This window comes from Ipomoea nil, unplaced genomic scaffold (assembly GCF_001879475.1).
Source record: "Ipomoea nil cultivar Tokyo-kokei standard unplaced genomic scaffold, Asagao_1.1 scaffold0937, whole genome shotgun sequence".
In the NCBI taxonomy this organism is placed as follows: Eukaryota; Viridiplantae; Streptophyta; class Magnoliopsida; order Solanales; family Convolvulaceae; genus Ipomoea; species Ipomoea nil.
In genome coordinates this window covers 1,685,553-1,710,174 of record NW_017617365.1, presented here as the reverse complement: position 1 = coordinate 1,710,174, position 24,622 = coordinate 1,685,553, and the positions used below count along the sequence as shown (strand labels likewise).

Below are 24,622 nucleotides of genomic sequence, written 5' to 3'. Positions count from 1 at the left end.
TCGAGTTTCCAAACACGAACCTAAATCCCGCAAATTTTCACTCCTCTTGTAGACGACACCACTATTCTGAAGACGTTACATCTACCATTTTCCTTTACCCCAACGCTGGATTATTCATGTACATAATACATAATGTGTATCTATCTGCAGTTGCTTGTTTTGTCGAATTTTTATTCCTTTTGTGATTGAAGCAATCGATCGCTTGAATCATTGCCCCGATTTGTTAAGCTATAACCGACCATTGAGCTTGATTGAGCTGAGCTAGGGTTTTGAGTTTCGATTTCTGCATTCAATGGAGTCAGATGATGATATGCACGACGCCAACGACATAGAGTCGGTCGACGAGGACTTCTACAGCGATGGCGACGGCTATGGCTATGGAGACTCCGCCATGGACAGTGATGCCGGGTTAGACTTTTTGGGCAACGAGTCCGATGACTCCGAAGAACTCGCCCTTAGGCGTTCTCAGGTACCGTTGATTCCTTATCGGTTTATCGAGTTGTCAATTCTACTTGAGCTTGTATTACATGCGAGTTTAATTGTTTGAAAATCCTTACTTATTAGTACGCTACTAATATTTGAATCACAGTTTATAGATAATGCTCCTGTCTTTGTAGTCAATTACTCCAATTTGTTGTCAATATTAAACTTGGAGATGTTTATAGATGAAGGTGGTGATAAATAATAATTGAACTCTTTGTGTATCCATGTGCGCACATTTAGTATTCCTTATCATATTAATCAATCGTTTTTAGGGCTATAGCATATAAATAGGTGGCAGGAGAGAGGACTTGTTTAGTCCTTGTCCTATAGCGACTATAATTGGGTTGGCCGGTTGGGTAATGGTAAAATGTGCTACACAAGTGATTTTGAGTGGTTATATGATTGTCAGTGTACTAGCATGTAGCACATCAGCAGGAATGCAACTAAATGACTTAGACTAGAGTGCTCACATTTGTAAACACTATGTTAGGAGACCAAAATTAGTGATTTGGATTATAGAAATTGTTACTCACCCCGTCCCATTTTACCTGTCTTACTTTCCTTTTTAGTTTGTCCCAAAATAGTGTCTCTTTCCAAAATTGAACATAACTATCATTCTACATTTCCCAATTTACCCTTTTGACTTTCTCAAATTTCTAGACAATTAATGAGGTAAGTACAATTGTACTTTGTACAAAAAACAACTACTTTTGCACAAATTTGAGGGGCAAAATTGGAAAGTTAGTAACATTTGTTTTGTTGCATTAAAAACCCTGCAAAAAGCAAATGTAACAATGAATTCAGGAGAAAGGGAGCACGGAAGTTCTATATGGCTAACTTTAGTACTTCCTTTGCTTTTATACCATTCGTTTGACAATCACATTGTTTCTTCTTTATATTTTAGAGAAATTATACCGTTTTGAAGGAAGAAGACATTCGTCAACGCCAAGAGGACGATATAACAAGAATTTCCACCGTTCTTTCCATCTCAAGAGAAGCAGCATGCATACTTTTGCACCGTTATAGTTGGTAACTTCATTGATCTTGGGTTGCATGTGTCATTTTTCTTCATTGAAATTTTGATTGAACACTTATATCCTTTGATATTTGAGCATCACTGCTTCAATTGGCAAATATCGATGTACCATCATGCTTCATTTTTTTACCATCGTTAAGAACTATAGATCCTAATTCTACTGTAGCTAACTCACTACATACTTTTATCTTTTAGGAGTGTAAATAAGGTCCATGAGGAATGGTTTGCTGATGAGGAAAGAGTCCGGAAAATTGTTGGCTTGTTAGAAAAGCCTATCCGATTTACCAATGCTAAGGAAGTAAGTGATTTTCTTATCCAAGATATTTTTTAAGAGGAGGTGGGGGATTAGGGTATATTAGAGTTTGTGCAATAGTTTGTATAAAACTTTGATGCAAAAGAACTTGGTTTGTAGATTTGCTTCTAAGGATAGGTTGTGATATGATCACTTTAACAAAAGACAACACAAACAAGCATAAAAGAAAGAGTATTACTCTAGGCTAACCCCTCTTCACTTGTTGAAAGCGAGCAAATGCAATCGACCTTGCATCACATCGCTTAGTGAAGCGATGGAAACATATAAGTGCAACAACGCAAGGAAAAGTGATCGCCTCAGATTGAAGCGATTGAGGTGCAAATAAAAAGTTGTGCTTTTATACACGGACCAAGTCAGCATAGTCTTCAAGCGAGAATTAGTCCTAAGGCTCAAATCTGAATCTAGTGCTTGGCAACTCCATAGCTTCCAACTATCAGTTGGTGGGTTTGGTGATGTGTTATTGACTCCATAGCTTTCGATGTGAATCAATTATCCTCTAAGAGGTATCTTACTTCACTTAAGAGAATTGACTCCATAGCTTTTGATGACTCCCAGTGTTGTAATAATCAGCCTTGTATATATAATATATAGATGAGGGTTCAATGAGAACAGGGCAGAGTTCATAAATGGTTGAAAGTTTTAGTAAAAAAAAACTGAGGGTTAATTTTATAATTATTGCAAGTTTACAATATTTATAAAAGTGACCCCGTCTATTTTCTTTTTATTTTTCAACAACCCTCAACCATTGATCTTCTCAAATAGATAATAATTAGTCTTCACTTTTTACTTGGGAGTTTGTTCTCATCTAAACCCTCCCCTATGTATGTGTCTGTGTATATATATATATATATATATATATATATATATATATATATATATTTGTTTTTTAAATTTTGTTTATTTCGTTTGTATGCATTATGGTTAGAATGTGTTTCTAGATTATTGTCTGCTATTAAACATTTATAGTTTATAGGAGGAATACTTGCTAGAAGTCTAAAAATTAAAATGTCATGTGCAAAAAAACCAAGTTTTTTTTGTTTTGTTTTGTTTTTTGTTTTGGTTTTTTTTTTTGTTTTTTTTTTTGTTTTTTTTTGTTTTTTTTTTTGGTTTTAAGTTGTGCACCTAGGCACCCGTCTAGGCACCCATCAAATGCCCAATGGGCACCTAGTAATTTTTACAACATTGGCATTTCTAATTTCTTCTCTTTTGTTTGCCCAAAAGAAGCATAGTCATCGATGTGCTTTTCTATCTCTTTCTTCGTTGTTTGCTTCTTTTGTCTTGGTCTGTGTCTCTCTCTGCCCACTTGTGTGGAAAAAAAGAGACATCCACAAAGAGTGGGCAGTGGGCAATGGGTGGTATGATGCTTGATTAATATATGTTTTAAAAACTTTTTAGGAGTTTGAACTGTTAGAACACGACTACCCCACATACTTGATCAGCTTGTCTTTAGTTCAAAATTTTAAAAAATTGAGCATTAGTCCACTTGGTGTTCCATCTTACAACATCCAGTGCATGCCAACCTCCTTGCTTTGTTCCCTTTTTGTTAATTAAAATATGAGAAGTCATCCAAAGTGAACTGTAGACCGTGTGCTTGGCTTCCGTATTGCCTTTTGTTATTTCATTGACGCATCTACACAAATGACTAATATTAGTTTACATGGAAGGAGTCCTTCCATCCTAAGTGTTGCAGACTTGCAGGAAGCCTGTTTTGTTCCGAACTATACTCTCACCTAATCATTAACAGTTAATTTTAAACTTGTTGATCTTGTTACAACATCTTCCGTGGGAGTAATTAACCAAAGGATACAAGTAGATTTGAATAACCTACACACTCAAAAGCACACATTAGCTATATTACTTATTAATATTAATTAATGGCAAAACTATGATTGTTCTTGCATCTAAATGCTAACAATTTCTAATGGGGGTAGATCTTTTGCTTCCTTCTTTTTATTTTTTATTTTTTATTTTTATTTTTATTGTTTTAAAGTATATGGTAACCGTTTCCAATGGATTGCATTAAAAATATTATTTGAGCAGGTGGTTTGTGGTATATGCTTTGATAACTGTCCTCTTGATAGCACAGTTAGTGCTGCATGTGGCCATCCCTTTTGTATTACATGTTGGAAAGGTTAGTCTCCTAGAAGTTCTCTTCAGCTGTCTTATTATTATTATTATTTCTTTCTGTTTTTGCTTCTTTTCAACACGAATAAGCTTCTTCAATACTTGCTTTCTTTTCATTCAACATGATTTCCTGCATCATTATACATAATTTGTTAAGTTTTGTCCTTTCATGAAGAGAAATGAAAGTAATACTGATAATTAAAAGAATTGGTAGTAGTTCGGGGCTTGGGTGGAAAACTTCAGGCATCAAGACAGAGTCCTAATGTAGCTGCAAAAAACTACATAAGTTCCCCATGTTCCAATGTTAAGAGACTGAGTTTCCAAATCACGTTCAAGAGCTGATTGCCTAAATAGTGGAATTTGGTTTAAGACTATGGTGGCAATGTGGACTGAGGCTCTGAACAGTATGTTGGTTTTAGACTTTTAGCTAGCATGTGGAGTTGATGGATTCTTTTATTACGTATTTTGAGGTTTATATCAGTAAAGTAAAGTGTTCTATGGCTGTCATGCGATGAGGGGATGTTGTCTCTAGTTGTGGAGATGTTTCTTCTACAGAGGTTTGGTAGTGTGTTGGGTAACACTGTTGTTGGTTTTAATGTTAGCTTTTAGAAAAGGTTCCACACAAACTTCAGCCTTTCAGTTATTTAGTAGTGAGACAAGTAAAGCCCCTACAAGTATTTAACCCATACAAAGGAGACTATAAGCTTTCAGCTACAAAAAGAAAACAAAAGATAAGGGAACAGGGAAAAACCTGAATTTATGGAGGACTCTTTCTCATACTACTGGCAGTAAATTTGGAAGAACTTACTGTTATTTTATAATGGTTGATGGAATATTCAGTATTAAGCTAATCGTCCAATGCATAGTGAAGCAAAATTTGATATAGATGTTCATCAAAAAATTAAACAAATAATAATTTTAAAGAGTTAATTACCGATTTGGTCCCTCGACTATGAGGATTTCACCACGTTGGTCCTCGACTTTCAAAATTGACCAATTGCATCCTCAACTATGGAAACGTTAACCAAAATGGTCCTCAGTCCGTTTTACCGTCAAAATGCAAGGGTAAAATAGGAAGTTCCAATATTCTTCATCTTCCCTAACATGCCTCTGTTTCGTTGGCGGCTGAAAACTCGGTTGATAGTCCTGTAGTGTATCATCACGGCAACCTGGACTTGAATATTGTAGAAATATGGATTTTGTCACCGAGCAGAGCTCCGTCGGTGTTTCACGGCGTTCGATGTCTGCCGGAAGTCGTTTGCTAGCCGGCGACGGAATCGACGTCACCACAAACAAAAAATCACCAGCGATCCGTACGTCACGATTTGCCTCGCCGGGGCCAGGGTGGCGTGTATCGCCGTCATTTCCAGCTCCGAGAACCCGATCTGGAACAGTCACTTCAAAATACCCCGATCATTAGATCTCACGGAAAACCTCCAAAAACTGATTGCGCCCTCCGATTGAAGATGAAATTCAGTCCGTTTAATGAAAATCCGGAGTACTAGAGCGGCATTCTTGAAAATCACGGTCTAAATGAGATTTATTTTCCGGTGAGGCACGGAGGCTCAGTGATGCTATATCAGGACGCCATTCGTCGGACGGCATGTTGCCGGAGATCGAATTGGAAGAGACGAGGGTTTTTGGCCACGAGAAATGTTGGGAAGACATGTCATGCTATACTGGAAGCTCGCCACTTAGTCTACATTTTTCCCTCTGGGTTGGTTGTTGGGTAAATAGTTTAGCGAGCAAAGTGCCCATCCTCCCCACAGCTGAAGCAACCTTTTCTGCCTCCGCCTCCGTTGCGGCCACCACCACCACCTTCGCCTCCGCTCTGTTAGCACTCCCTAGCAAAGTGCCCCTCCTCGCCACATTTGAAACAGTCTCCACCACGGCCCCGCAGCCGCCACCTCCACCATAACCTCCGCCACCGTAGCCACCGCCTCCACCTTCGTACCCGCCACCGTCGTAGCCTCCACCTCCGTAAGCGTCGAAATGAGAAGGAAATACACACTAGAGAAGGCTTAAACAATGAAACTACATTTTTATCCTCTATTTTAACGTCTCACAAACGGCAGTTTCGACTGAGGACCAACTCGGTAAGAAATAGCAATATAGCATAGTTGAAGATGCAATTGGTCAATTTTGAATGTCGAGGACCAAAGTGGTAAAATTCTCATAGTCGAGGGACCAAATCGGTAATTAACTCTAATTTTAAAGCTTAATGAAATATGAATAGTTGCCAAATAGAGGCACCCAAACTCCCAAATCACTACTGCCTTTAAGACTAAATCTCTTTTAATAAGTTTGTGTTGTGAATAGTTGCCAAATAGAGGCACCGAAATCACTATTCCCTTTAAGACTGAATCTCCTTTTTTGTTTAAATGGTGTAAACCATGAGGTGTTTCGGGTCTTTCTCCGTTCGTCTTACCGTCCGGGTCCACCCGAATAATCCCCGTTCGCTCCGGGAGCTCCGGGAGGCATGGGAGCTGGCCCAAGGGGAATTGTCACTTGTGGGAATCGAACCCGGGTTATCCCTAGGATCGTCCTTACAATGAAGCTCCTTTGCCACTTGAGCTACCCCTTTGGGTGAGACTGAATCTCCTCTAGTAATAGGTTATGTTGCAATATTTGCTAATTGCTACCCTGCTTAACAAAATTTTCTTGAGCCAAGGCAGTTTGTTAAATATTCAAAAAAAAATGGGAAGCACTGATAATTAATGGGAGCCAATTTATCCCATATAGATGATGAAAATCACCCTTCTCCTCACTGTAATACCACACCGAAAATGATAAGTGAACTTTTAGGGGTTATAACTTCCCATAACCTTGTCAGGTCCTTTTGACACAGGTGCGTCATCTGATCCGTAAAAGGTTCTGTGCCTACCTTTGATTCGTAAAAGTGATTGAAGTTTTATTTTTTTGTAATAACAATGAAAACTTGTACAGCCCATGTAACATGTAAAAGAAAAATTAATGTTAATCCTTAATTGGTGAGAATTTATTCTCTTATGTTTTGTATCTACTTTATCCATATTTCATATATGTTATCTTGTTGATTCCCATTTGGCTTTTTGATGACTGTTTTAAGGCAGATTGATTGATACAATTGGTTTAATGATATATTCTTTTCACAGTAAACATAAATAAAATGATATATGTTTAAAGCGTATTATACAATATTAAATATTTTAGTCTGGATATGAATTTGGACCATAAAAATCCTCATCTTATTGCACTTCCTTTCTTAAGTTAATATCATTTTTCAAATGCATATTTTAAAAGCAAATATAAATATCTTGAGCATTGATTTAATTTTATTTATATGTATTCTTATGGAACAAAAATATAACTGTTTCCAATAGATTCTCTATTGCAATTTCAACTCTAAGCTTGTCAAAACTATTACATATATTATGATGGATTATGATAATGTAAATTGAAAGATGATTTCTTAGCCTACTCTTGTTTCTTGACATTTTGATGCTAAAAAAGTAAAAATTATCTCCTTTAATTTCTTTACTTTTCTAGCTTATATTAGCACATCCATCAATGATGGCCCTGGGTGCTTGATGCTGAGGTGTCCTGATCCATCATGTGGTGCCGCTGTTTGTCAAGATATGATTGATATGCTGGCATCTAATGAAGATAGGGAGAAGTATTACCATTACCTTCTTAGATCTTATATAGAAGATAACAGAAAGGCAGGTTGAACTGGAATTGATCATAGTATTTAAATTGAAATATTATTGTGCAATTTATCTTTTCAGTACAAATTATTCCTTTCCATGTTTTTGTCCTACATTGTTACTTAAAAAATTGACATGATTATATCAAATAAATTATAAGAGTAGACTCATATTGAGTGACTTGAAATTACAGTATTATTTGTGTCACATGCAATAGAATCATTTCAAATTTTCAATTTACATTATAAAGGGCTTCTTTCTATTTTACATATAAGAAATGCCATACTTTTCTCTCCTACTGTGTTTATGTTACTATTGTGCAGTATGTGTGTATGCTATTCTTTTTTGGGGCTGTGACCAGGCAACAAAAATGAAATCCCCAGCAAATTGGTGCTTACTAATGTGGGTGGTCTAGAACTGTAGGTTTCCCTTGGCATATAATCTTTGAGCTGTGGGTTTTCATTCATCAGATGTCGCTACCTACTACTTACCATATTGTTACCTTGTTTTATTATTCTTTATGCCAGACAAAATGGTGTCCTGCCCCAGGTTGTGACTCCGCTATTGAGTATGTTCTTGGGAGTGGAAGCTATGATGTTATATGCAGCTGCACCTATAGCTTTTGTTGGAATGTGAGTGGTTTTTTTCTTGATTTCCGAGTTTTCTCAGCTTTGTTTCATTATTGGAATTGTTGAGCTTATTACTCTGAGCTGATCTGGCAGTGTACAGAGGAAGCTCATCGGCCTGTAGACTGTGAGACTGTTGCCAAGTGGATTTTGAAAAACAGTGCTGAATCTGAAAACATGAATTGGTATAGCAGTCAATTGCTGAACTTTTAACTGTGATTATTTAAATGCTAGCAAATATATTTTCACAAATGGTGCTGGTTGTTACAGGCTATAACATGGTTTTGGATTGATAATTGGAAATTTGGGGTTTTATAGTTTTTAACATTATGGGGAGATACTCGGAAAGAAGAAAGTGCAATGTCTGAAAAATTGAGAAGTTATTGGGTCTTAATGTCTTATAATGTGTGATCTGCCCTGTATAGATTTATGTACCTTAATGACTTTTAACTTGCAATTCACAAGTTGTGAGTACATAATATACACACTAAAAATACTCTGAAACTTTGGAAGTCCTTGCCCAAAAAATTCAAACTCCAAAGCATATTTTTAGTCTTTTGATGGCTTATACTGTTTCTCCTCTTGATCTCAGGATTTTGGCTAATTCAAAGCCCTGTCCCAAGTGCAAGCGACCAATTGAGAAGTACCAAGGTTGTATGCATATGACATGTACACCACCTTGTAAATTTGAATTTTGTTGGTAAGGATTTCACCTTAATCTTTAGTAGAATAAGAATAGTTTCTGCCCCAGAAGTCTACATTTTCTGTCAGATATAAATGCCTTCAACTACGTAATGGAATTTGAAGTGCAAGTGTTTTGATCATATTTCTAGATATTGGACCAATTTCAGTTCATTCCATGCACTATCAAACTTCCCAATGCTTAACTGCTGTTAAGTCTTCCTGTAAATAACTTCTGTTGCCGTGAACCTTTGGACCATATAATCCTGAGAACGCGAGAAGCTCACTTGAAATTACTGTTGATATTTTTAACTAGACTGGAAACAGAGTATTGTCAGGCTAAATTCTTTCTGAAGTTCATTACCCTCAGGTTCCAGATGATCAAGATACCTCTGGAATAGTCCATGACACCGCAACAACCCAATCAACACAACAGACTTTCCTTGTAGTCAATTTACAAGCGTAATACCTTGAAAGCATCAGTTTTTAAAGAATCTTTTTTTCCCTTTCTTTTAACAAAACCGACTGTTAATGTCTTTATCCACTGTGCACTCAATTCATTATTCCATCCTGAAGTTTTAGAAATCCCCTCACTGATGCACTTAATAATGATTGCCAGAACTAATATATACATATATAGACAAGGGATCCAGTGCGAAGCTTCTCCTAGGTGAAACGTTCGGATTAATCACAGCCTTTGATCTTGCCAAAATCAACAACCCAGAATGAAGAAAAATTAAAAAAAAAACGCGATGGCATTATGGTTATTTTGCACAAGGTCACAACTTAAGGTGCGTAAGTTTAAAGCTTAAGGTGCGTAAGTTCAAAGCTTAAGGTGTGTAAGTTTATAGCTTAAGCTGCGTAAGTTTAAAGTTTAAGATGCTTAAGTCTAAAACTTAAGGTGCGTAAGTTTATAGCGTTAGGTGCCTAAGTTTGAAGTTTAAGATGCTTAAGTCTAAAACTTAAGGTGCGTAAGTTTATTGCTTAAGGTGCGTATGTTTAAATAAAGCTTAAGGTGTGTCACTTTCTAGTTTAAGGTGCATCAGTTTAACTCTTAAGGTGCGTATGTTTAAAGCTTAAGGTGCGTAAGTTTATAGCTTTAGGCACTGTTGAAAAAATCGCTAGGCGTCTAGAGCGCCCAGGCGCCGATTTTTGCAACAGTGGCTTTAGGTGCCTAAGTTTAAAGCTTAAGGTGCTTAAGTTTAAAGCTTAAGGTGCGTAAGTTTAGCTTAAGGTGCGTAAGTTTATAGCTTAAGGTGCGTATGTTTAAAGCTTAAGGTGCGTCACTTTCTAGTTTAAGGTGCATCAGTTTAACTCTTAAGGTGCGTATGTTTAAAGCTTAAGGTGCATAAGTTCGAAGCTTAAGGTGCGTCAGTTTGAGGCACTTGATCATTTGCATCCATGTTGCCAGAAAGCACATTTTTTTGGGTTAAATTTTCCTTCAGTTTGAGCCGTTGATCTAGATTAGATCAACGGCTCAGATCTCACCCCATTTTTTACCTGGGAGAAGCTTCGCACGTGAAACATCCCCTATATATATATATACTTATTTATTTATTTATATATTCCTTCTTAGAATCTTAGATAATATCTACATTTCGTTGGTATAAACATCTCATCTCTATGCGCAATTTACCCTGTTGGGTTCACTTAGCTCTGACCCAATTTGTATAAATACCCATCTACTACCTTGCATTTATTTTTTTAATGTCTAGTGTCCTAGGTTGCCTCCCTACCATTCAGTTAATCAACTGAATAGCTAGGATCAAGTCTAGTAATCACTTAAGCTAGGATGAAGGGAAGCCCAAGTACTCATCCTCTTGTATGTATATGTATAGTTCCTTGTACATACCTTTTCATTCAGTGAATTATGCACTCTGTAAATATCAATTTAAACTGTGTGCAGATAGGTTTTTTTTTATTATTATATATTTTTTTATTTTAATTGCCTTATGAGTTATAAACTTGTACTGCTTATGTTGCAACTTTGGGCATTTCGACAATGCTTGTTCTCCCTTAGTTGTGTGTTCATGCATTGGTGGGCCATATGCTTTAATGTCAAATACAGAGTAGTTTATGCACCATCTCAGAAGCTTGAGCATGTAGGATATAATTAATTCTATTGTAACTAATTTAATTGTTATTGTCCCTTAAGCGGTGTGATTTAATCCCTTGTAGGCTATGCCTTGGTGCATGGTCAGACCATGGTGAAAGGACAGGTGGTTTTTATGCATGCAATGGTTATGAAGCAGCAAAGCAAGAGGGAGTGGTATGTCCAAAATTATGTTTGGTCACTTCTGGATGTCTCATATGTTTGTTTTCTGGGTCGTTTAATGCATTGATATTGAGTTAGTTGATGATGCTTAATTTACTTACCAACTTTTGTTTTGCCTATTATTGATTATAGTATGATGAATCTGAAAGGAGGAGAGAGATGGCCAAAAATTCCCTGGAACGATACACTCATTATTATGAACGGTGGGCTACGAACCAATCGGTATGTATGAGTAATTGTTCATTATTGTGTTTTTTTATTTTTTTATTTTTATTTTCATTTTTTTTTTAATTTTCGTCAATATTACTTCCATCTTGATATACCCATTTAGGTGCAAATTGGATGCGCCGTGTCTTAACGAGTTAACGAGACTGTTAACTTGTATTTTCTCAAGTGGACCTTTTTTTATATTGTCTGCCAAAACCTAATTAAATACAACTTATCTACAAAGTCTCAATCTTGGAGACTAGTCTTAGTGCTGAGGTAAATTTGGTGGAATCTGAATTTTCCACTTTCAGGAGTTACTCTTGTTTCCCAAATTTATTGGTAGGAGGCTACATATAGTTAGTTGGCCATATATTTCCTTGTGATGGCGAAGCTTCTTGTGTTATGTTGCATTATTGCATTTCTATTCATTGAGAAAACTCATGTTTTTTTTTTTTGGCTTTCTCTTCCGTTTCAGTGATTGCTATATATTTTTATATACAATATACAATTTGAATCCTTTGTGTTTGCCAGTAGTTCTTGTCACTTATCTTTTCTTGACTGGCTAACTGTGTTGAATTATGAAAGTATAAAATTATTTCCATGTAGTAATATCAGTGCAGTCAAATTTTCCACTTTGTTCTCTTTCAATGCTTAATATGCCCATTTCTTTTGATTGCAGTCTAGGCAAAAGGCTATGGCAGATTTACTTCAAATGCAAAATGTACATGTAAGTATATATTGCATTTTGCTTAATTCATGAGTGGGGGTGGATTGGGATCTCAGGAAGGGAGAGGAGGGAAAAAAGTGAGAAAGGAAAGAGAAAAGGGGAGAGAAGAAGCAAAGTGACAGGGAAGAAATGGATAGAGAGGAGAGGAGAAATATGCAGAAAATTGGGGTTTTAATCAGTAATCATTCCAAGTTATCCCAGAAATCATAAAAGAGTTATTTATAGGCTACAAAAACTGAACAGACTTGAATAATGAATTAGAGTGTCTTTGACTGGTAACAGTATTAATATGTTTTACTTTATAATTTCTGGACTCTTTTATTCCATTCTCCATTATTTGTTCTTTATCCCATTCATTTGTGATATTCGTGCTATTATTGAACAACAAGCATAGTAATGGTTAGATTTATTGATACGACTGCTCCCTGTCTTTTTTATTAATCTCTGCTATTTTTTCTCTAAAATGTTCAATGGCATTTCTGTTGAAACCCTAGGCCCGTTACAGTGGGCCCATTAGGTTATAGCTAGTTTTCCAATATAAATTATTGTAATCTGTACAGTTCTATGTGAGGAAATAGATGAAACCCTTTACACTTTCACATGGTATCAGAGCCTAAACCCTAAATAATCCCTTTCTTCCCTCCCACCGCCGTCGTCACTGCTGCCGCCACCGGAGCCACACTGCCGCTGCAACTGTCTACTGTTCCGACGTCCACCTGGTGGTTTTTCTTCCAAACTAACACCACAGGGGTTACCGGACCGTCGTCGCGAGCCTACAGCCAGGAATCTGGTCGCCGATCTCCGCCGCACGCGCCGCCGACATCGCTGGACTGCCGCTCACTTTTTCGGCCAGATCTCTCTCCTCCGGCCTCCGATCGCGACACCGACACCGCCGTTGGATTCGTCTCGACGAGGCGCTTCCGGGAGTGTTGACCGTTTCCCTTGCCGCCGCCCGTCGCCGCCGCCGCCGCCAGTCACCGCCGGTCAAAGAGAAACAGTGTGTTATTTTTTTTTGTGGGTAATCTTTATGGCTTTCTTTACCTCTTATCCCACCATTACTATGGACAAATTGGTTGGGAGTGAAAACTACACTTCGTGGGCCGCGTCTGTGAAACTCTGGTTCAAAGGTCAGGGGATGTCTGATCATCTAACCAAAAAGGTTGGGGAAATTGAAGAATCGAAGAAATCAGATTGGGAAAAGTCAGATGCGTTATTGTGCAATATGTTGTGGCAATCCATTGACCCTAAACTATATCTTATTTACAAGTCTTATGAAACTTGTTATGATGTGTGGAATAAAGCTAAGTCGTTGTATACTAATGATATCCAAAGGCTATATTCCCTTATATCTAATATGCTTAACTTCCGTTCCACTGCTGATATAAGTACACAGGATTTCTTGGGTCGGATTGAAGCTCTACAACAGGAGTATAATAATTTACTTCCGTATCAGGAGACGTTAGAAAATCATGCGAAGCAGTGTGATAAGTTCTTTATGGTGTTGACCTTGGCTGCCCTTCGGCCTGATCAGGTTCAAATTCGTGATCAGATTCTGTCTAGTCCTAATGTGCCTACTTTCACTGACACCGCTGCCAGATTGCTTCGTGTTGCCTCAGCTCCCTCGATTGAACCTATTGGAGAATCATCAGTTCTAGCTACTCGGGCTGTGGATAGAGGACCTTCTGGACCATCTAGTGGTGGTGGTGTTCGTCGTGGCAGACGTCCTCGGTGTGAATACTGCCACAAAGATGGTCATACCAAAGATCGTTGTTGGAAGTTACATGGTCGACCTCCCCGTTTTGCTAATCTGGTCCAGGCCACTGCATCCGAGAGTCAGACTCATGAACCAACCTCTACTCCAATTGAGATGACCTCTAGGGAATATGAAGAGTATCTCCAGCTTAAAGCAGCATCCCGCCTTGAATCTTCCACACCTAATGCTGGTATTTCATCTTTGGTTTATCTTTCACACACCAATACTCCAAACTCTTGGATATTGGACTCAGGTGCTTCAGATCACATTTCCGGTAACCTTTCTCTTTTGCATAATGTGTCTAAATTTAAGACTTTACCTATGGTCACCTTAGCTAATGGTCATCAAATACCAGCAATTGGTGTTGGTCAGGCTTCCCCTATATCGTCTTTTTCTTTGGAGTCTGTTTTATATGTCCCTAACAGTCCCTTCAACCTTATCGCTGTGAGTAAAGTTACCCGTACTCTCAATTGTTCCATAACCTTTTGTGCTGATTCGGTTGTTGTGCAGGATTGCAGTATGGGGAGGGTGATTGGCACTGACAATGAGTCACAGGGCCTCTATTACATGCGGGGTGGTGATGTTGCTGCTTCTGCCTCTACAGAGTCTCCTTTACTTATTCATAGTCGTTTGGGTCATCCTAGTCTCTCTAAACTAAAACGGATGATCCCGGGTCTGTCTATTGAGTCTTTTGATTGTGAGTCGTGTCATCTTGGAAAGCAATCACGTAAGTCTTTTCCGAGAAGAGTCAATAATCGGGCTGCGTCCCTCTTTGATTTAGTTCATTCAGATATATGGGGTCCTTGTCGTGTCAACTCTATTTTGGGTTTTCATTATTTCGTAACCTTTATTGATGATTATTCAAGGTGCACTTGGGTTTTCCTTATGAAAGATCGTTCTGAATTGTTTCAGATTTTTCAAACTTTTTGTGCTGAAATACAAACTCAATTTGACAAACTCATTCGTGTTTTACGTAGTGATAATGCTAAAGAATATCTCTCTCATCCTTTTCAGTCATATATGACATCTCGTGGTATATTGCATCAAAGGTCATGTGTTTACACACCTCAGCAGAATGAGGTGGCTGAGCGTAAGAATAGACATCTAGTAAAATTGTAGAAATTGCCCGTACTATGTTGTTACACTCCCATGTTCATTCCCAATTCTGGGCTGATGCTATTCTTACTGCTTGTTACCTGATCAATCGCATGCCATCTTCTGCTCTTAACAATGACACCCCATATTCCATTGTGTGTCCTGTTGATCCTTTCCCTATTCATCCTCGTGTTTTTGGGTGTGTTTGTTTTGTTCATGACATGACTCCAGGTTGATCCAAATTAGATCCTAAAGCAGTCAAGTGTGTCTTTTTGGGTTATTCCCGTGTCCAAAAGGGTTATAGGTGTTATTTTCCAGCACTCTAGCGTCACTTTGTGTCTGCAGATGTCACCTTTATTGAATCCACACCTTTTTCCAGCCCACCTCAAGGGACACGACCCCTGTTTCGGATGTGCTTCCCATACTTTATCTTGGTCCTCTTCCTCTTGTCCAGTCCACTGTTCCTCCAGCTCAACTGACAATCCTCCTCTTCAGGTCTATCACCGGCGTCCTCGCCCTGCAGTTCCTGAGGTCCCTAGTGACTTGCCAGTGCTGTCCGATCCTCCGGCTGCGGTTCCACCACTTCCACTGCAATCTAACACTGATCTCACTGAGGCACCTATTGCTGTTCGAAAAAGTACACGTTCTACTCGTAACCCCCATCCTATATATACCTTTCTGAGTTATCACCGTGTCTCGTCCCCTTACTTTGCATTTCTTTCTCACCTATCTTCTGTGTCTATACCCAAATCCACTCGTGAGGCTCTCTCGGATCCAGGTTGGCGTCAAGCCATATTAACAGAGATGGAGGCCCTCCAGTCTAGTGGCACGTGGGAGTTGGTTCCTCTTCTTCCTGGTAAAACTGTGGTTGGTTGTAGATGGATTTATACGGTGAAAGTGGGCCCTGATGGCGCAATTGACCGTCTTAAGGCTCGACTGGTGGCGAAAGGCTATACTCAGATTTTTGGTTTGGATTATACTGATACTTTTTCCCCGGTTGCTAAAATTGCTTCAGTTTGGTTACTTTTGTCTTTGGCAGCCATTCATCATTGGGACCTACACCAGCTGGATATCAAGAATGCTTTTCTTCATGGTGATCTTCACGAGGAGGTTTATATGGAGCAACCACCTGGGTTTGTTGCTCAGGGGGAGTCTGGTCTGGTATGTAAACTTCGCCGTTCTTTATACGATTTAAAGCAATCTCCACGAGCTTGGTTTGGAAGGTTTAGTTCTGTGGTGTGTGAGTTTGGTATGACAAGAAGTGCGGTTGATCATTCTGTTTTCTATTGTCATTCTAATGAGAAATGCATATACCTTGTAGTATATGTGGATGACATTGTTATTACAGGGAGTGATCAAGAGGGCATATTTCAGTTGAAGGAGTATCTCTTTAGTCGGTTCCAGACTAAGGATTTGGGTAAGCTGAAATACTTTCTTGGAATTGAAGTGGCTCAATCTAGCAGTGGTGTTGTTATTTCTCAAAGGAAGTATGCCTTGGATATCTTAGAAGAAATTGGCATGCTGGACAGTAGACTAGTTGATAATCCAATGGATCCGAATGTTAAACTCCTACCAGGACAGGGGGAGCCGTTGCCTGACCGAGAGCGATATAGGAGATTAATTGGAAAACTGAATTATTTCACGATCACACGACCGGATATCTCCTTCGCAGTTAGTGTGTTGAGTCAGTTTCTTGAGACACCTTGTGATTCTCATTGGGATGCTGCTGTTCGTGTTCTAAGGTATATATCAAGAGAGCACCAGGACAAGGCTTATTATATGAAGATAGAGGACATTCACAAGTTGTTGGGTATTGTGATGCAGATTGGGCTGGTTGCCCGTTTGACAGACACTCTACTTCAGGTTATTGTATTCTCATTGGAGGTAATCTCATATCTTGGAAAAGTAAGAAGCAGGTTGTGGTTGCTAGGTCCAGTGCTGAAGCAGAATATCGAGCCATGACGCTTGCCACATGTGAGCTTATGTGGCTTAAACACCTACTACAAAAATTGCAATGTGGCAATGTTGCTCAAATGACGTTGATATGTGACAATCAAGCAGCTCTACACATCGCGTCAAATTCTGTTTATCATGAAAGGACTAAACACATTGAGGTTGACTGCCACGTCATTAGAGAGAAGATTGTGTCAGGGTGTATTAAAACTAGCTTCGTCAATTCTGCAGATCAGTTAGCTGATATCTTGACGAAATCCCTTAGAGCTCCTAGAGTTGAATATATTTGTAACAAGTTTGGAGCTTATGATCTATACTCTCCAGCTTGAGGGGGAGTGTTGAAACCCTAGGCCCGTTACAGTGGGCCTATTAGGTTATAGCTAGTTTTCCAATATAAATTATTGTAATCTGTACAGTTCTATGTGAGGAAATAGATGAAACCCTTCACACTTTCACATTTGATGGAAACACTCTTTCTCTTGGGATTTTAACTTTCAATTTTCCACCTTGTTCTCTTTACATGGTATATTGAAAAATATCCTTAGTTGTCATGCCAATAAGTTCCTTTAGAAGAGAATCAATGGCGCATCTTTCTCTAGGTTCCTTTTTCCACTTCAGCCTGGAGACTGCTTACCTCTATTTCCCTTTTTTATTAATTTGTATTATTTTCATATGAGGGTATGTGTATAGTCACATTCGAAGCTGTGATATCAAACTTTTTGAGGATAAAATTGTGATCGAGTAAAATACTAATGATCAGAGTCATCAGACAGAACTGACAAGAGCACTTTCCTAAGCAATAAGAATTTACACATTGTACGAAAGTGAAGAAAAGGTTTTTGAATGATAATTAGAAAGGAGAACACAGTGCCCTATATATACATCTAGAAGACCTCTAAGAAGGAAACAAAATAAATTATTTCCTCATGATCACCTACTCAAATCCCTATAAATCTCTATAATTAAGTGATCCCCAATCCATGCTACCTAATATAACTCCCCCTCAAAGTTGGAACATTGATGTTAATCATGCCCAACTTGTTACACAAATAACTAACTCGAGTCTCATTTAGGGCCTTTGTAAATAGGTCCCCTACACAATATCTTGATGTTGATCTTCTATCCCAAGGGCATCCAGCCCAATCTGCATCTGTATATCCAACAACTTTTGTATGTCCATGATCCTTATAAAGTAATCCTGTACGTGGAGATCTTTTCAAATATCTTAAGAATCTAATGTCTGCATCCCAGTGACTTTGACATGGCTCTTGTAGAAATTGGCTAACTACACTTTCAGCAAATGAGATATCTGGACAGGTGATCGTCAAGTATAGTAGTTTGTCAACTAATCTTCGGTATCTACTTTGATTGGATAGAGGCTCCCTTGTCTTGGAAGAAGTTTGACATTTGGATCCATGGGTGTGTAAACTGGCTTGTAGTTTTTGTCATACTTGTTTCTTCAAGAAAATACTTTAATTTCCCAAGGTCTTTTGTCTCAAAGTGTTGAAACAAATAATTCTTGAGCTGTTTTATTCCTTCTGTAGCATCTCCTGTGATGACAATGTCGTCAACATAAACCACAAGATATATGCTTTTTCCAAGAAGATGTTTATAGAAAATAGAATGGCCGGCCTTGCTTTGAATCATGCCAAACTGTTTGACCACATCACTGAATCTCCCATACCAGGCATGTGGAGATTGCTTCAACCCATAGAGAGAGCGTTTGAGATGACAAACGAGATTTGCTCCCATCTTAGCCACAAAGCGAGAGGCCTGCTCCATATATACTTCCTCCTTCAAATCACCATATAAGAAAGCGTTTTTGATATCCAACTGATATAATGGCCAGTGGCGATTGACTGCCATTGAGAAGAAGCGGATAGAGGTGATTTTGGCTACAGGTGAAAAAGTGTGTGTAGTCAATGCCAAATACCTGTGTGTATCCTTTAGCAATAAGTCGAGCTTTTCTATCAACTTGTCCATCTGGACCAACCTTCACATTATACACCTATTTACAACCAACCACAGTTTTTCCAGGAGGTAAAGATACTAACTCCCAAGTTCCAGAAGAATCAAGTGCTTCCATTTCATCAATTATTGCTTGCTTCCATCTTGGATGAGTTAATGCCTCCTTGACATTCTTTGGAACAGAAACAGTAGAGACACTAGTAATGAAAGCACAATACGATGGAGACAAATTTTTTTGTGGGAGGAAATTATAGATAGGATAATGATTTCGAGTGGATCTTTTACCTATTCGACTGGCAATGGGAGAGTCTGTTTCTGTTGTGGTTTGGGCCGTGTCAATGGGAAGCATTGATGTAGGACATGAATCAATCGGACGTCCATCCTTTTGGGAATTTTGACGACTGCGTCGTTTGTATGTGTACATAAATGGTGAAACATGTCCTTCCTCTTGAATGGTTGGATTTGGTGTAGTTCTTTCAGGAATCGGTATAGTTTTTTTAGGTATAGTGTGAGATACAGCCTCTGAAAAAGTAGGAACATGGAGAATTTCTGTTACCTGAGTGGGTTCCCCTGGGAAGTCAGACTCAATGGAGGTGGAAGCGATTGAGAAATTTTCTAGTCTTCGGAAAACCGTCACGCGCCGGCGTTGGGAGAAGGGCGGTGGATGACGGTGTGCGTGATCCTCGTGCTGGCCAAATCGGCGTTGAATTTTCTAGACACAGTCCCTGGACATAGGCACACGCACATCTTCCTAGGTGGGCGGTGATAACAGCAGACCAAGAGAATTTTTTTTATTTTTTTATTTTTGGGAAAACGTACAAATATGCCATTGAACTATTTGGGGGATAGCAATTAAGCCACCGAACTCCAATAAGCTCCAAATTCATCCATGAACCTGAAAAAAAAAAGAGCAATTAACACTTTTAGTAGGTTAACAACAAGTTTGTGCTGATTGGGATGCCATGTGTATTTTTTTTTTTATTATTATTATCCTACTAAGCATTTGACCCTAAAAAAAAAAAAGCATTTGACCCTCAACTATAGCTTCTTTATTTTGCGTTTTTTCTTTCTTTTGCGGTTGTTTGCTGTATTTTTGAATCAGGAAAAATACTATATGGGTGTAATTTCTTAAAATGAAGTTTTCCTTGATCGAAGTTTATACACTGAAAAACTTTCACAAAAATACATACATATTACACGCATAATATAACTATAATTTCAATTTAAAAAATTACACGCAATATATTAATTTATGCTTAGCAATGCAAATTATAGTTATATTATGCACTATATTAAGAAATTACACGCAATGCAAATTATAGTTATATTATGCAAATTAAATTGATTTCTTACATTAGCAATGCAAATAAATTTCTGCGTGTAATATATATATATATATATATATATATATATATATATATATATATATATATATATATATATATTTTGTGGCAAGCTCTTGCTCTTTACCTATAAATGTTTTGTTCTCTCCGCAGCTGGAAAAGCTTAGTGAAACTCAATGCCAACCTGAATCACAATTGAAGTTTATTATTGAAGCCTGGCAACAGGTAAGCTATGCCTTCAATTGACAACTTAGTTCATGTTACATGTTCAAGATCTTATTAGTTAGCAAAGTTAGTTTCTATTATTATCATTCAAAGAAAATTCAGATCACATAATTTGAAGAAGATATCTTCAAAATATTGTTTATCCTTGTACTAGTCAGAGGGGAATTTATCATGTGAAATGCAGGTTGGTAAATTGTTTATCCTTGTACTAGTCAGAGGGGAATTTATCATGTGAAATGCAGGTTGGTAAGTGCTATAAATGCATGATTGATGTGCAATGGCTAGACGCACTTAGTCATTAAAAGCTACAGACAATTGTTTGAGGGACAGTACTTGTGTTGTCAGATCTGAACAGAAAGGATGCATTGCAACATGTTTCTTGATCATGTGTCTGCTCTCAACTCTTGATTTATTTATTTATGTATTTTGGCAAATGAGACTCTAGAAGTCTTTCTCCAATTACTTTTGGAGATGTTGGTAAACTGACTGGGGATGCTCTAATATATTATACATCTAAGTATTGTTAACCTTCTCATAAGATTTAAATGTTTTGTAGTGAGTCATACTGTTTTATTTATTTATTTATTATTATTTTTTATTTTTTAACACCAAGACTGCATTGGCTTGTCTCTTTCTTTTCAGACATTTCGTGAAAGTTAAAATGAAATTATGCATGTTATGGTACCCCATGTAGGTTCTTAGTATGATAGCTAATGTATCTATATTTAATGTGTGACCTGTTGCATCTGTGCCATATGAGGGAGGAAATAGAAAGCTAGCCATTGAAGTTAGATACTTTTTGGATCTTTGGAAACAGTGTTGCTAGTCTTAAGATGTAAAATGTGCACCATTAGCTCATAAAGCACTAGATGTGAAAGCATAGTGTACAATATCATGTGTTGTGTTGACTATAATCTGGGACCAACTCACCAAATAAGTACTGAAAACTTTTCACACCTGAATCATTTCACTTGTGGGTTTTCGGATACCTATAGTTTCTATTCGAATCAGATCTACCATCTCAGAAAAATAGATGGTTCTGATGATTTGCTCTTGTTATGTGGAGAGAGTTGATCCTTCTGCATTTTTTGCAGATAGTAGAATGTAGGAGAGTGCTGAAGTGGACTTATGCATATGGATTCTATCTTCCTGAGAATGAGCTTGCAAAAAGGCAGTTCTTTGAGTACTTGCAAGGTATATATGTTTAGTCCAAGTAAAAGCTTTCCCTCTTTTCCTTTTCACAGGTCCTGCATGTCACATGTGCTATTTTGTGCAGGTGAGGCTGAGGCCGGTCTTGAGAGGCTTCATCAATGTGCTGAAAAGGAATTGCAGAGCTATCTCAATGCCGAAGGCCCTTCCAATGATTTTAATGATTTCCGCACTAAACTTGCTGGTCTGACCAGGTAACTGAAATAGATATTCAAAACCTTAAATGGTTGAATGTGTTCTTGTCATATAAATATTTATTTCTTGTATAAGTACTTGATTTATTTATTTATTTTTGGGACTGATATTATATGTAATATCCATTTACTGCTAAGCCATTTGAATTTTCATGCATAGAGGAAATAATGTTTTTTTGATCTTGGAGAAACATATTTCTATCTTTATTTCTCTGATGTTTGGGTGTCCCCTTATGGAGTTGTAATGTTGAGCTCTTCTTTATTTGCTTGCCCAGTGTTGAAAATCACTCAACCTGAAAACAAGCACGAGCCTTAACCTACCATTTGCTCGCTACAATCTAAGAAGTCTTTTTACTTAGTAAACACTGATGATTGTTTTGATTAAAACAGCGTAACTCGCAACTACTTTGAGAATTTGGTTAGAGCATTGGAAAATGGCCTATCAGACGTGGATTCTCATGGAGCTTGTAGCAAGGTGGTGAGCTCAAGAAATGCAGCTGGGAGCAGCAAGGTGAAAGGTGGTGCTCGGGGAAAGGGGTCTGGGTCAAGCCAAAACTCGGATGATTCAGGTGGTTGGGCATGTGATCAGTGTACTTACTTGAGCCCATGGTCTGCATCTACTTGTCAAATGTGCCACCATCGGCGACCATAAAGTGTATATGGCTGGATGAAACAAGAAATACTTGAAGATATGGTCTCCAAAAGAAAGATTAGCAGGTGAAGATTCTGGATCTGCACATCCAATTTGCTCTAGTGGAAATACAGAAATGGATCTGGCTGATGTGGTTTGTGTTGGAGGGGCATCATGATATCCATGATTTACTGTAAATAGTTTTTTATTTTATTTTATTTTTGGTTGTTCAGTGGAGCACTGTTTGACTGCTGTATAACTCGAGTAAGGAAATGCAAATGTGGTAAATGATCTCTTGAGAGTAAAATGTGCATAACATGTGCTTATTACATTTCTCAACCGGAAAAGCCAGCTACTTGAAATCAGTGAAGAACTGATTGCTTTTAGCCTGTTTGACTCAGCTAGGCCAAAGAAAGAACCCTTGGATTTTACAATGTGTTTTTCAGTGCAAGTAAAATGTATTAAAAGTGTAAATAATTGGGTTCAAATTTGCAAGAAAAAAGTGAAAGTAAAATCACTTACAAGTGCAAGTAATTTACCTTGTTAGCCTTCGACGCTATTTGTGCACCTAATGATTAAGTCACATTTGTGCACTTAATGCTAATGTTAAGTGCAACTAATGATAACGTTAAGTGCCCTGATGATCAGTGTATATTTTATTTGCACTTGTAATACATTTTACCTGGACTTGTAATACATTTTACTTGTACTTAGGTGCATTATATGAAACTGTTATTTGGACCAAGTTTTAGAATTGCACCTAAAATTTTAAAATTGCACACTTTAAGTACAAAAATCACGCACCTTAAGTACATAAACAAAGCACCTTAAAAATACAAATTACATACCTAAAGTTTTAAAGTGGTGCACTTTAAGTTTCAACAATTGACGCACATTAAACATACAAATCACGCACCTTAAGAAGGAAAATCACGCACCTAAAGTTTTAGCCCGACGCACCTTAAGTTTCAACAACTGGCGCACCTTAAGCCACACAGTACAAAAATCACTCACCTTAAGCATAAAACTCACACACCTTAAGAAGGAAAACTAAACACCTTAATAAGGAAAATTATGCACCTTAAGAAGGAAAATTACGCACTTTAAATTTGACCTATATGCAAAAATAGCAAATTGTCACCGCACGTTTTTTTAATCACCGTTAATCTTGGACGTTGATTTAGGCAAGATCAATGGCTCAGATTTAACCGCACAACCGCACCTGAGGCAGCAACCGCACAGGAACATATATATATATATATATATATATTCTAATAAAAAATAATAGTACAATATTTGTAAAGTAATATACAATTGTACATTTGTACACACACACACACACACACACACACACACACACACACACACACACACATCTAATAAGAGCCAATAAAGTTAGGCCTATAACTGAAAATAAAAAATGTTGGTCTAATTGTTTGTTGAAATGAATGATTTATATAATTTTGATTTTAGTATTTTTATTAATTTTCCTTCTTTACCCTCTATTATATAATTATTTTTCCTAAATACCCCACCATTCCGTTAGTGTAAACTTTAGTAACGTAATATTCCATTAACTGTTTATTATTCTTGACCTACTCATTAATTTCATTAAGGAAGGTTTTAGGTTCGAACCACATCCTAATCAGAGTTGACATACTTGTTGAACATAAATTATGAATATATGTTAGATTGTATTAAAAAAATACAATATAAAATTAAACATGAACTTTGGTCAATTAATTAGCTACACTATATACATAGCGTTCAAAGTTGAGCATCAAATATTATAAAGAATTAATTTCACTTTTGGTCCCACGACTTTTGATGTTCTATCACTTTTGGTGCACAACTTTAAATTTTTTTAATTTTGGTGCCTAACTTTGTTATTTTTATCAGTTTTGGTCCTTTTGGCGAATTTGACAGCGAAATGTTGCTGGATTTTATATTGTTAGGCGTAAAATCATCATCCCAAGGCAACATCTTCAATATCTAAACAAAATCATCCTGTAAAATCATATCTATATGTGTTTGATGATGAGAATAATGTGGAAGACGGGCAGAAACCAGACAGATCTATGTGATTTATAGTT

General features: G+C 37.6%; 1 protein-coding gene across 1 annotated transcript; it reads left to right on the top strand.

The window, feature by feature from the left end:
- LOC109179647 (probable E3 ubiquitin-protein ligase ARI8) lies at nucleotides 1-22,915 on the top strand. The gene is made up of 15 exons (XM_019329138.1): nucleotides 1-469; nucleotides 1,388-1,512; nucleotides 1,715-1,817; nucleotides 3,873-3,963; nucleotides 7,485-7,657; nucleotides 8,170-8,274; nucleotides 8,365-8,453; nucleotides 8,861-8,968; nucleotides 11,128-11,218; nucleotides 11,357-11,446; nucleotides 12,111-12,158; nucleotides 20,424-20,495; nucleotides 21,590-21,689; nucleotides 21,772-21,898; nucleotides 22,289-22,915. Exons 1-15 carry the CDS (start codon nucleotides 293-295, stop codon nucleotides 22,548-22,550), a joined length of 1,761 nt encoding a protein of 586 aa, XP_019184683.1. The 5' UTR covers nucleotides 1-292; the 3' UTR covers nucleotides 22,551-22,915.
- Nucleotides 22,916-24,622: the final 1,707 nt, after the last annotated feature.